We start from the raw sequence: 12516 nt of genomic DNA on the forward strand, positions 1-12516 counted from the left end.
TGAAGCAGAGCAGGACCGAGTGTTGTGGAGCTGAGCAAGGCCGCAGGAGCGATTGAAGAGCGGGACTGTTATTATGGCATAGTCGCTGGCGGGACTTTTATTATGACACGGTTGCCGGCGGCACTTCCTCTTCTCCAGTGCTGAGTGTGAGGTAACGCAGCTCTGTTTATCGTATTAGATATATCTGAGTGTGTTGAAAAGGAAGTTATGACGTTCGCTCGGCGGCAGCTATGACACTTGTTCACAATGCAGTGAGAGTAAAGTGTTTCACTGAATAAAACCGGAGACCGAGGGTGACGCAGATATGACGCAATCGACAGGCGACTCCCTCACACGCATAGCTCGCACGTCCCGGCTCCTTGGTTAAAATAGCAATTTTCTCACGATTTACAAATAGTTGAAAACATTTGGGATATTCTAAGTACTCAACTGAACAAAATATATAACACTGGCCTAGTGGTTTCTGGATGGTTTACTGCAAAAATCCTACATAGTTCACCTTTAAAGCAAGCTAAATTATCTGCCAAAAAAAGAAACGATTTCAATCAGAAATGTTTTTGAAAGAAGAGCTGAAAAAAAACTGTAATATTGTGACACTGAACCCAATTCAATATTCAATAAATACAAATAACTGAATAATTGGTAATGATGAATGTTATAAGTAAAATATTAGGATTTAAAACAACATAATGCAATGCAATTATGATTAAAATAGTATCTGGTGACTTTAGGTTGATTGGGACACTTTTTCCCAGTCATTTCGATGGCAAATATTTTCTGAATCATTTGTAAATGGATCAAATACACACAATACTCAAATATCATTTCGCACTTCAGTCAGAAATACATGAAATGCATGAGCCAGCGCTAAGGCTATTGTCTGCTATACTGGTATCAAATATACTAATATATTTATTATACCAGTCTGTTATATTATATCAAATATATTAAAAACATTGATTAAAATTAAGATACAATTTATACAAAATGAAATTCAGTTTAAAGAAAGCAATTAACTTTCTAAAAAAAAACAAAAAACAACATGGGGTATAATATTTAAACATCAATATGAAGCAAAATTCGTTTTAAATACATTGATTAAAATTAAGATACAATTTATACACTATGCAAGAAACATCTTATGGAATGCTCAGTGATGTGTCCTGGGATCATTGGGTGTTTCGGGTCTCGCAACATCATACACCCTAGCACAGGCGACCCAGCCGGGGTTGATCAAGCCCCGACTTGCGTCCCAGTAGCAGTCCACGGATCAGCCCTCTTAATCCAAAACCACCTTATGGCCTTCTCTGTGGCTTCGGTCGCGGATTGAATGGCCCTCTTCTTGGCCGCCCCTGTAATGCCCAAACAACAGAGGACTTTGCACAGTGAACGTCCTGCAAAGCCTCTACAGCCGACTTCTATAGGCTCATAGAAGGTTTTCCAGCCTCTCTCCCTGCACCCCTCCACCAGTTCCTGGTACTTGGCGCGTTTCCTCTCATTTGCTTCCTCAATACGCTCTTCCCAGGGCACTGCAAGTTCCAGCATGATCAGATGTTTTGAAACCTCAGAGGTAACTATCATGTCTGGGCGGAGATTTGTTGTTGCAATGTGCTGAGGGAACCTTAGCTGTTTTCCCAGGTCGACCTGCAACTGCCAGTCCGTGGCTTTGTGGAGAAGACCGGTTGTTAATTGTGGTCGTCCCTGGGGTTTCTCTCCAGCTTTGATGAAGGGGACTGCCTTCTTTGGTGCATGATGGTGTTTGCTGGTGCTGATGGCTGAGGCGAAGCTCGCCTTAAGCACCTGGTCATGGCACCAACGATAGCGACCATCAGCCAGAGCCTTTGGGCAGCTGCTGAGGAGATGTTCTAGAGAGCCTCTTCCAGAGCAAAGAAGGCAGGAAGGTGTCTCGCTCTTCCCCCAGACATGGAGGTTTTCTGGGCTTGGCAGGGCATCGTAGACAGCTTGTACCAGGAAATGGACCCGATGGAAGTCTGCTTGTAAGATATTCGCCCAGGTTATCCTACGTTGCAGTGTACTCTCCCACCTAGTCCATGCTCCCTGCTGCCGAAGTCCCACCGCCCTGCTCACTCGCTCTTCCTCGACGCCTGCTCTGACCTCTTCCTGGAGTAGTTGGTGCCTTTCCTTGCCGTGGGCCTGGCTGACCAGAGACTTTGAGAAGTAGCCTAAGCCCGCTCTGCCTATCGCCACAGTTCCCACCAGTGCCCTTTGCCTCTGCCTCCTCCACTGCTTTCCAAGCCTTCCATTTCCTTCCTGTCCTCACTTCAATGCCGGCTGATGACACCTTGCAGTCCCTGGAATCCCTATACTGTAGGGCTTCTCTGGTGCGTACCACCATGAATTCTTCAGTGAGGCCACTGAAGGGCAACTGCAGGATGTTACTCGTCCCATACAGTGCAGCGCTGGTAAGACTGCGTGGAAGGCCCAGCCACTTCCGAAGAAAGCCACTGATCTTCCTTTCTAGGGACTCAACTGTTATCATTGGGACTGCATAGACCAGCAAGGGCCACAGGACTCTGGGCAGGATGGAATGCTGGTAGATCCAAGCTTTAAATCTACCAGGCAGACCAGACTTGTCAACCTTGGTGAGCCAAGCTCCAAGTTCTTTGCTGGACTTCTGGATGGCGGCAGAGTCTTTCAGGCTGGAGTCAAAGAGCTTCCCCAAACTCTTGACAGGTTGCTCCGAGATGGTTGGGATGACTGTTCCTGAGATGGAAAAACGTAACTTGTCAACCACTTTCCCCCTCTTCAGCACCATGGATCTTGACTTGGAGGGCTTGAACCTCATCCTTGCCCAGGTGATGAGTCTCCAAGTCCTTGTAGGATCCACCTGCTCCCTGGGACTGATGTCGTTGTGATGGTAAGGTCATCCATATAGGCTCTTATAGGGGGCTGTCGTACGCCTGACTTGGTTAGGGGCCCTCTGCATTCCACCTCGGCTGACTTAACCACCATGTTCATGGCGAAAGCGAAAAGAATAACAGAGATGGGTACAGCCTGTTATTATTCCTTTCCCAATACGATGCCAGTCTGATGTCCCTGACTCAGAAGTGACCCGCATCCTGAAATTATTGTAGTAATCCAGGATCAGGTCCTTAATCTTACCTGGCCTTAAACAGGCCAAATAACTCTTGTCTTAACAGTCTTGCCATGTTGCATCAGGATTTATATTTAAACAGTCTTTTTGCGTTTCATATTCACAGATGCTAACTGAATAAACTTACCACAATCAGCCCTGAATTAGCTTTCCGTGAGGAGAATTATTCCAGGATTATTACTCAAAGCGATGTATCTGAACCATAGCTTCACTAGTTGTGTTTGTATGAGTTGATGTGTGTGTGGGCGTCGACACATGGATTGCCTGTATTTGAATCTTAATGAGCGCGCGGTCCGTGAGCGTGGCCGCATTAGCGGATAATGAGTCAGTAATGAGTTGACTGATATCTCCCACTTTTCACACAGATTACATAAACACAGAATATTTGTTTTCATTTTGATTTACATGATTTAACATTTCAACGTTTCTTTAGACATATGTCTCATGTTTGTGTCAAGGTTTCACTAAAGAGAATCTGAAGAGAATCAGATTAGACATCATTGAGAGAGAGGCTGAAGATCGCGAATCTTGTTTGTTTCCCTTATTTTGCAAAAAGCACAATTTGTTTTTATTGTGACTGTACACAAAAAAATAGAAACTTAACAGAATATAATGATGTATAACACTTGCATGAATGATAAAAAACGACAGAGTTATTTGAGTCTCTTTGGCACTGATAAGAAAAAAAGAGAACCGATCGCGCCAGCGCGACCGCCGAGTCGAGGGGGTTAAAAAAGTGTAGCAATGGTCCAGTATGTTACTGTTCCTGGTGGGGCATGTGATGTGCTGTCTGGCGTTAGCGTTTATTGAAATCACAGAGAATGATAAAGAAAGAGTCTTGGTAACATTGCTTAGTGTGTGTTCTGATCAGCCAGCTGTTTTAGTGCCACTGCAAGAGTGGTCTTAAATGGGCCAAAGAGAGCGCTCGTCACACCTCTCCTCATAAAATTTAACTGGTTGCCAATTGCCGCTCTTATCAAATTCAAGGCACTGATTTTTGCCTACAGAAAAACCCCTGTCTCTGCACCCAATACCTAAACTCATTACTTCAAACCTACATTTCCCTTGAATGGGCCCTTGTGGTGCCACCTCAAAGAGAAACAAAATCACTGTCATTGACCTTTACCTTGACTCTTCCAAGACCTGCCTATCTCAACCCAGTCTTAAGCCATTTTCAAGAAACTGCTGAAGCAAGTTTTTTAAGGCGACCGTTATTTTAGAACGTATCACTTTATTATTTATATGACAACACATCATGCTTGTCACGTGAAACACCGCAGCCACAACAGCGATGTATTACCGATATATCCCTTAATATTCGCTTCAGGGACCAGCCAAGACTGTATGCGTCAAAGGGTTAATGGATAACAGCGATCACTAATAGGGGAACCAAAAGAAAAAAACTATATTAGGAGTAGTGCTGGGCGGTATACCAGTTCATACTGAATACCGGTATTTATTTTTATGATATGAATTTTGATGATACCACAATACCGGTATATGTTGCTTAAACAATGTTCAGAACAGAGCGCAGCGCCTCACTGTTTGAGAGGGGTCCCGTTGCACTGTAGTGAGAGCACAGCTGAGATCGCATTACAGCCTATGGCTGAATCCAAAATCGCCCCCTAAAGCCTCATTCACTATTTCCTACGTTATCCACTTATATTGTTCACTTGAAGGAGTGAATGAGAACGAGTGAGTGAATTCGGACAGCCGTTGTGTGTACATCGGCTGTAGGGCTACACTTGTTATTGCGGTGCAATGTGAGATTGAATGTGTACTCAATAACGTCCACTATGGTTTCGGACACCACTACAAATGGCTGTCCCAGGGCCGGCTCTAGCTCCTTGGTTGCCCTAGGCGAGATTGAGTTTTGCGCCCCCCCCCCCCCCCCCCCCCTTTAATTGTTAAGCCCACCGGCAACTATAGTTGCCAGTGTATAGTTGTCATTTTCCTTCTGTAAGTATTTTTCTAGATATTATCCATGTTTTATATCTTAATGACACACAAGCAGACAACCAAATAAAGGATTTCAAGAAAAAAAAAAAGTATTAACTTCCTTCCTGTTACATGAGACTGCCAACTTCCTACCCCTACTTCCAGGGAGCACAACGAAGGCAAACCCTCCCAAAGAAAGGATATTTTCATGTTACTAATAAGTATTTTTTGTTGACATATATATATCAACATAATCATGAAGGTCTCTAGAATCATCCAAACAAAACAAATCTTACAACAGATCTATAGTTTTTAGTATACTTAGTCAAACATAATAAATTTGATTATGAATAAAGATTGATTTGTTGAAAGCAGTTATTTTGAGTTAGATGCTAAATGTTCTCCTCTTATTCATATTTGACATTGAAGGGGTGCATTCAACATATTTGCCCACCGGCCACAGATTCAAATAAGATTTTCAAGAAAAAATACAAAAACCTGGGGAAAATAAATGCAGAACATGCCATTCAGAAAAAATTGGGCACAAATGGGTTAAGTATTTATAAAAACTATACAAACAAAAATGCTCCTATAGTTACTCCAAGACTTAAAAAGCTAATTATGACTTAAATGATACACTCTAATAAATTGCACATACAAAAATGCTACAAAGAACGTTGGAGGATATTTAACAAATTATGAGTCAAACTATGGATGAACAAACAAAAATGCTTTTATAGTCACTCCAACACTTAATCAAGAAAATTAAGACTTGAAGGATCAACTGCAATAAATTGGTCATACACAAATGCTAGAAAGAATGTTCAAGGATATTTATTAACTATTTATTAACAAATATTAACTCCATAAACTGTGCAAAAACTCTCTTAAGCACCTGTAAAGACACTTAAGCAAATTATGACCCATAAACTGGATTAACTATACCCTCTACAAACAAAAGTGCTATTATGGATACACTGTACTTACCACTACAAATGTAAAATATATAAGTTCTTGTAGCTCTATCCCTATCTTAAATAATACAAGATGAACAGTTGTTTCTGGCATTTCTATTCACCTTCAAAATTGACGCAGCATTAAAATTTGGCTCGTCTGGATTTCCTTATTGTCAGTGAAATGCGTAGTAATATGTAGATAACTAGCTAGCTAGTGATAGCTTAGTGACAGCAATGAAACGTCCAATGCCGTCCAATATTAGTTGATAATATCGATAATACGAAGTCAATTTATTTCGTTTGACACCTTTATGGCTGAGATGAGAAGACTTACCTCTATACTGGGCTTTCTTTTGATCGTCTGCCTTTCTCTTTTTCTGTCCCTGTGAAGAACCTTGCAAATTGTAAAAGAAAATAACATGCATGGTGAAATAGATAAAATATTTGTGGGGTAACACCTTAGTATGGGAAACATATTCGCTATTAAAGGGATAGTTCACACAAAAGAAGATATTTTGAAGAATGTTTGTATCCAAGCAGATAGAGCAAATATTGACTACCATAGTAGGGGGGGAAATACTATGATAGTTAATGGTTGCTCTAGCTGCTTATTACAAACATTCTTCTAAATATCTTCTTTTGTGTTCAGCAGAACAAAGAAACTCATACAGGTTTGGAACAACGTGAGGGTGAGTAAATGATGACAGAATTTTTCATTTTCATCACTTTGCCTCAAATTCTTAATTTACTGCTTAATAGATAGTGAGGTAACATTAGTTGTTTAAGTTTAGGTATCAGGTAGGATTTAGGGATGTTGCAGAATAAGGTCATGCAGGTCAGGAATTAATATGTGCTTTATAATACTAATAAACAGCAAATATGCAAGCTAAGAATTGTTCCCCTCATTAAAGTGTTACTTTTGTACAATACGAATGAAGTTATTTAATGAGCTCCTTCACCTGAGTTTCCTACTTCTTTGTCAGCAGCCCATGGGTCCTCCTTTGCCTCTGTTGTTGTAGAATTATATATTTTTCCTGAAATTACAGAAAAAAAAATTCTTGAATGTAATGTTATTAAATAATTAAACATTAAATGTAATCAATATAATTTATTTACCATGAAAGATAATTTCGTTTCATTTGATTTTCACGCTTCCTGTAAGGGATGCCATTAACATAACTTATAGTAAGTTAGTTTAACGTTAAATAAATTAGCTCACATCCAATTACCCATTGACAGATTGCCAGCAAAACCTAACAAATCTCTCAAAGCCTCTCTTCTGCACATAAAGACGTGATTAGGAATGCAAACTTTCATAAGAGTTAACGTTAAGTAAGTTATAACGTTAGCCTATTAGCAAACCTGTTGTGAGATGCTAACAGACTTTTTCAAAGATACTGAACTATTTCAATAAAGTAAATATTCGACAGAAGCGTGTCAATTACAGGTAAGAAACGTGTCAGGAACAGTTTTATATTATGTGTGTGTGATTTTAGGGACTAAACTCACCTGAAAGCAGAGAAAACAACAGTGAGAGCGTGTCCGTCCGTTACTGTGGTGTTGTTGCTGCCAGTGCGACTCGGCCCGTTTCCATGGTCACGATGAATGGACACGCGCAAAAAGATAAGTGCGGCATCGGCCTCCAGTAGTGTGCCGACCCAATGCCGACGAGCTGGAAATAAAGCACTATTCGCCTATGCCTGGCCCTATTCGCCTATGCCTGGCCTTATTCGCCTATGCCTGGCCGATACTTATTAGATGTTATAGATAGGAGGCCGACGTCGGCCAGACGTACGTGTGCTATCTGGGATACTACAGCCGTACGTCTGATCACAACCACGATGACACAATGAATTATTCTGCTACACAGAAGACAATGTAAGTTAATAAATAGACTGACAATTCAAAGAAGAATGGGCAAAAAAGTAACTGCTTTATTCTTTCTGTGTTAAACTGACGTGTGTCATTTGTTCAGAGACTGTAGTGCTCTTAAATGTGTTGAAAATATCCTTAGACCTTAGACCTTAAATGTTCTTCCGCGTTTCTCCCTCGTTTTGGCAGTTTGTTGTTTTATAGGGTTCTATTTTTAAAATGCTTAAGGTGCCCTCAACTCTGTTTTTATTCTCTCCGTGGTCATATTTTAATATTCATGTGTCTGTAATGAACGTGTTGCAGGTCTGTGTTTTATTGGTAGTTGTCTCCCCACAGCATCATTTTGTGGGGCTTTGCAAACCTGTATTAATTCTAGTGTGGATTTTTTGGTAAAATCGGGCACTCTAGTCAATCTACTGCAGTATTTCCTCTCTCAATTAGTAGAAAATGTGGTTAACACCTGGTCATGCATAGGGGGAAAAAAAACGTCATATACTGTGAAACCGATATAATTTAGAAAAATACTGTGATATACATTTTTGGGCATGCCGCCCATTTGCTTGACTATACCTGTGTGTTCTGTAAAACACAGCAAAACCAAAGTTATGAAAAGAAATAAAGCAACATTTCAGGCCTTCCCGCTCCTTAAAGGGATAGTTCACCCAAAATTGAAAATTCTGTCATCATTTACTCCTGTATGAGTCTTTTTGTTCTGCTGAACACAAAAGAAGATATTTTGAAGAATGTTTGTAACCAAGCAGATAGAGCAACCATTGATTACCATAGTAGGGAAAAAATACTATGGTAGTCAATGGTTGCTCTATCTGATTTGTTACAAACATTCTTCCAAATATATTTTTTTTGTGTTCAGCAGAACAAAGAACCTCATACAGGTTTGGAACAACTTGAGGGTGAGTAAATGATGACAGAATTTTCATTTTTGGGTGAACTATCCCTTTAAGCTCTCTCAAGTGCTGGAAAGCTTCTCCTATATCAAAGCGGGTCCTACCTCTTGCCTGATCTTAACCCTTCTTTTTAAAGTTAATTTCTTCTGGCCTTTTCCTCTTTCATATTTGCTCTGCCATCTCTCTCTTTCTATTGTTGTTCTGCTAATGTCTGTCTTGTACACTGAGCTCCCTCTTCTCCCACATCATGAGTGTATGTGCCCCTTACTGCTGATTGACTAAAAGTATATTTTGTAAAAGTTATGTGTGGACTGAGGCTTATAATTTAAAAATATCTCCTTCACTTTCAGAGAGAACAGGATATGAGAATGAATGAAATGGGTACCCGTGGAGCCATTAATATGGGAGGTATGATCATAATGAGACTCGACATGCAATTGGAAACAGCTGTGTGAGGTGTCTTTTATATTTGATTTAATTTTTGGGGCAGTGCATCACTTGCATGGCCATTTAAATGTTGGAGCGTGGCTTTGCCTCTTTTTAAGATAAGTGTCTTGTCTGGTTTCTTAACATGGAAAAATCTTTTTCTGTTTTAACAGGATTTGTTTTTAACTCTACACAGTCTCTAATCTCAGTTTTTCCTCAAGGCTTTTTCACACCAAACATTAATATTTAATCATGCCAGTAAACACGACTTCAGAGAAAAAAAAAAAAAAAAAAAAAAAAAAAAATATATATATATATATATATATATATATATATATATATATATATATATATATATATATATATATATATATATATATATATAATTATATATATATATATATATTATATATATATATATATTATATATTATATATATATTATATATATATATTATATATATATTATATATATATTATATATATATATTTCACCTAAAGGATTATTAGGAACACTGTGTTTGACCCCTTTTGCCTTCAGAACTGCCTTAATTCTACGTGGCATTGATTCATCAAGGTTGCAGTTGATGGAGCACATCCAGGGCACGAAGCTCCCGTTCCACCACATCCCAAAGATGCTCTATTGAGTTGAGATCTGGTGACTGTGGGGGCCATTTTAGTACAGTGAACTTATTGTCATGTTCAAGAAACCAATTTGAAATGATTCAAGCTTTGTGACATGGTGCATTATCCTGCTGGAAGTAGCAATCAGAGGATGGGTACAAGGTGGTCATAAAGGGATGGACATGGTCAGAAAAAATGCTCAGGTAGGACGTGGCATTTAAATGATGCCCAATTGGCACCAAGAAAGTGAGCCAAGAAAACATCCCCCACACCATTACACCACCACCAGCCTGCTCAGTGGTAACAAGGCATGATGGATCCATGTTCTCATTCTGTTTACGCCAAATTCTGACTCTACCATCTGAATGTCTCAACAGAAATCGAGACTCATCAGACCAGGCAACATTTTTCCAGTCTTCAACTGTCCAATTTTGGTGAGCTCGTGCAAATTGTAGCCTCTTTTTCTTATTTGTAGTGGAGATGAGTGGTACCCGGTAGGGTCTTCTGCTGTTGTAGCCCATCCGCCTCAAGGTTGTGCGTGTTGTGGCTTCACAAATGCTTTGCTACATACCTCGGTTGTAACGAGTGGTTATTTCAGTCAAAGTTGCTCTTCTATCAGCTTGAATCAGTCGGCCCATTCTCCTCTGACCTCTAGCATCAACAAGGCATTTTCGCCCACAGGACTGCCGCATACTGGATGTTTTTCTCTTTTCACACCATTCTTTGTAAACCCTAGAAATGGTTGTGCGTGTAAATCCCAGTAACTGAACAGATCGTGAAATACTCAGACCAGCCCGTCTGGCACCAGCAACCATGCCACGCTCAAAATTGCTTAAATCACCTTTATACACATATATACATACATACATACATACATATACACATATACATATACGTATGTATGTATGTATGTGTATATGTATATATATATATATATATATATATATATACACATACATACATACATACATACATACATGCATACATACATACATACATACATACATACAGTGCGGAAAATAAGTATTTGAACACCCTGCTATTTTGCAAGTTCTCCCACTTAGAAATCATGTTCATATACTTATTAAATACTTATTTGCAGCTGTATCATACAAATAAATAGTTAAAAAATCATACATTGTGATTTCTGGATTTTTTTTGTTTAGATTATGTCTCTCACAGTGGACATGCACCTACGATGACAATTTCAGACCCCTCCATGATTTCTAAGTGGGAGACCTTGCAAAATAGCAGGGTGTTAAAATACTTATTTTCCTCACTGTATTACTATTTATATATATATATAGGGATGCCACAATTCTCAATATAATATTGAACCGTTCGGTACGGCATTCACGGTTCAATACGCGCTTGTGAATTGCGGTTTTCTCGGTTTTGCATTTAATTAAATATTTTTCTACACATTCTATCATTTGCCTCCATCCCAATACTGAACAACGCGACATACATTCACATCACACGTTAGTGGTAGAGTTATACTCACAGAACACTATAGTTATTCACAATCAAGAAAGTTCATTATTTGCATATACGTTTTAAAGCCTTGCGCGTAGGGCACCATGCGCTTCTCCGAGTGTGCGCACTTAAAAGCCTGTCAAACAAGTGATTACTAGACTAAGTAATCTGTAGTAACTGAGCTAATACTGTCAAATACACACAAGGTTAACATAAACACAGTCGGTTATGTCTAAAGTGAAAGTAAAATCGGCGTGTGTCTGTATATTAGATCCGTGCAAGTCTTAATTGACAGCAGGGCAGCCAAGTGAGCACGCTGCCGCTTGTCCTTAAAGGGACAGTTCACCTCTAAAATTATATCATTATTTACTCACTCTAATTCAAACCTGTATTCATTTCTTCTGTTGAACACAGACAGTTGAATACCAGACAGTTGATGGTAACCATTGACATCCATACTATTATTTCCTACAATGGGGACCAGCAACTGTTTGGTTTCCAACATTCTTCAAAATATATTTTATGTCCAACAGAAGAAATGACTTTATTCAGGTTTAAAACAACTTGTGCATGAGTAATCGATGACAGAATTTTCATTTTCGAGTGAACTATTCCTTTAGTGGTTAATAAAACAACAAAAGACAAAGAGAAAATCACTCACTGCTCTTGACTGAAAAACTAATAGCTATAATAATAGTAGCTAAGAATAAATGTATATTTTATGTGAAGTCTATGTAGTGTTTTATTTTTACATTTATTCATTAAATTTCATACTTAAATGCTGCTGTACAGCTCTGAGCTGCCAGTGTAAATCTTTATATATATTTATTTTATATTATTATTATATTATTTATATATTGTGTACAAGTTTTTTTTTTCAAAATATTTTTTTTTGCTCCTTAACCTCTTGCTTTTCCTGTCGGCTAAGAATAGAATAGCAAAAATATGATGTGACAAGCTATCAGAACCGAACCGAAAACCGTGGTTAAAAACCGAGGTGGTTATTGAACCGTGGACTAACTGTATTGTTGCATCCCTAAAATATATTAAAAAAAAAAAAATTATATATATATATATATATATATATATATATATGTATATGTATATGTGTATGTATATATATATATATGTGTGTGTGTGTGTGTGTGAGTGTGTGTGTGTGTATATACACTGATCATTATGCCTACCTTCCTAATATTGTGTTG

The 12516-nt window shown here is 38.8% G+C and overlaps 1 protein-coding gene across 2 annotated transcripts in view; it reads left to right on the top strand.

Moving 5' to 3' along the window:
* Window positions 1–12516, top strand: part of pspc1 (paraspeckle component 1) — a 93374-nt gene that overhangs the window by 66735 nt on the left and 14123 nt on the right. Inside the window, exons 7-8 of one of the 2 annotated variants that reach the window (XM_079813047.1) lie at window positions 6662–6698; window positions 7506–7540. In XM_079813047.1, the coding sequence (XP_079669173.1) occupies window positions 6662–6698; window positions 7506–7522 (54 nt within the window). In that variant the 3' untranslated portion in view covers window positions 7523–7540. Of the gene's footprint in view, window positions 1–6661; window positions 6699–7505; window positions 7541–9136; window positions 9195–12516 lie in introns of those variants that run through there. The other variant, XM_079813046.1, reaches the window with a different exon arrangement.

Source organism: Gobio gobio (assembly GCF_949357685.1).
Source record: "Gobio gobio genome assembly, chromosome: 3".
NCBI classification, from domain to species: Eukaryota; Metazoa; Chordata; class Actinopteri; order Cypriniformes; family Gobionidae; genus Gobio; species Gobio gobio.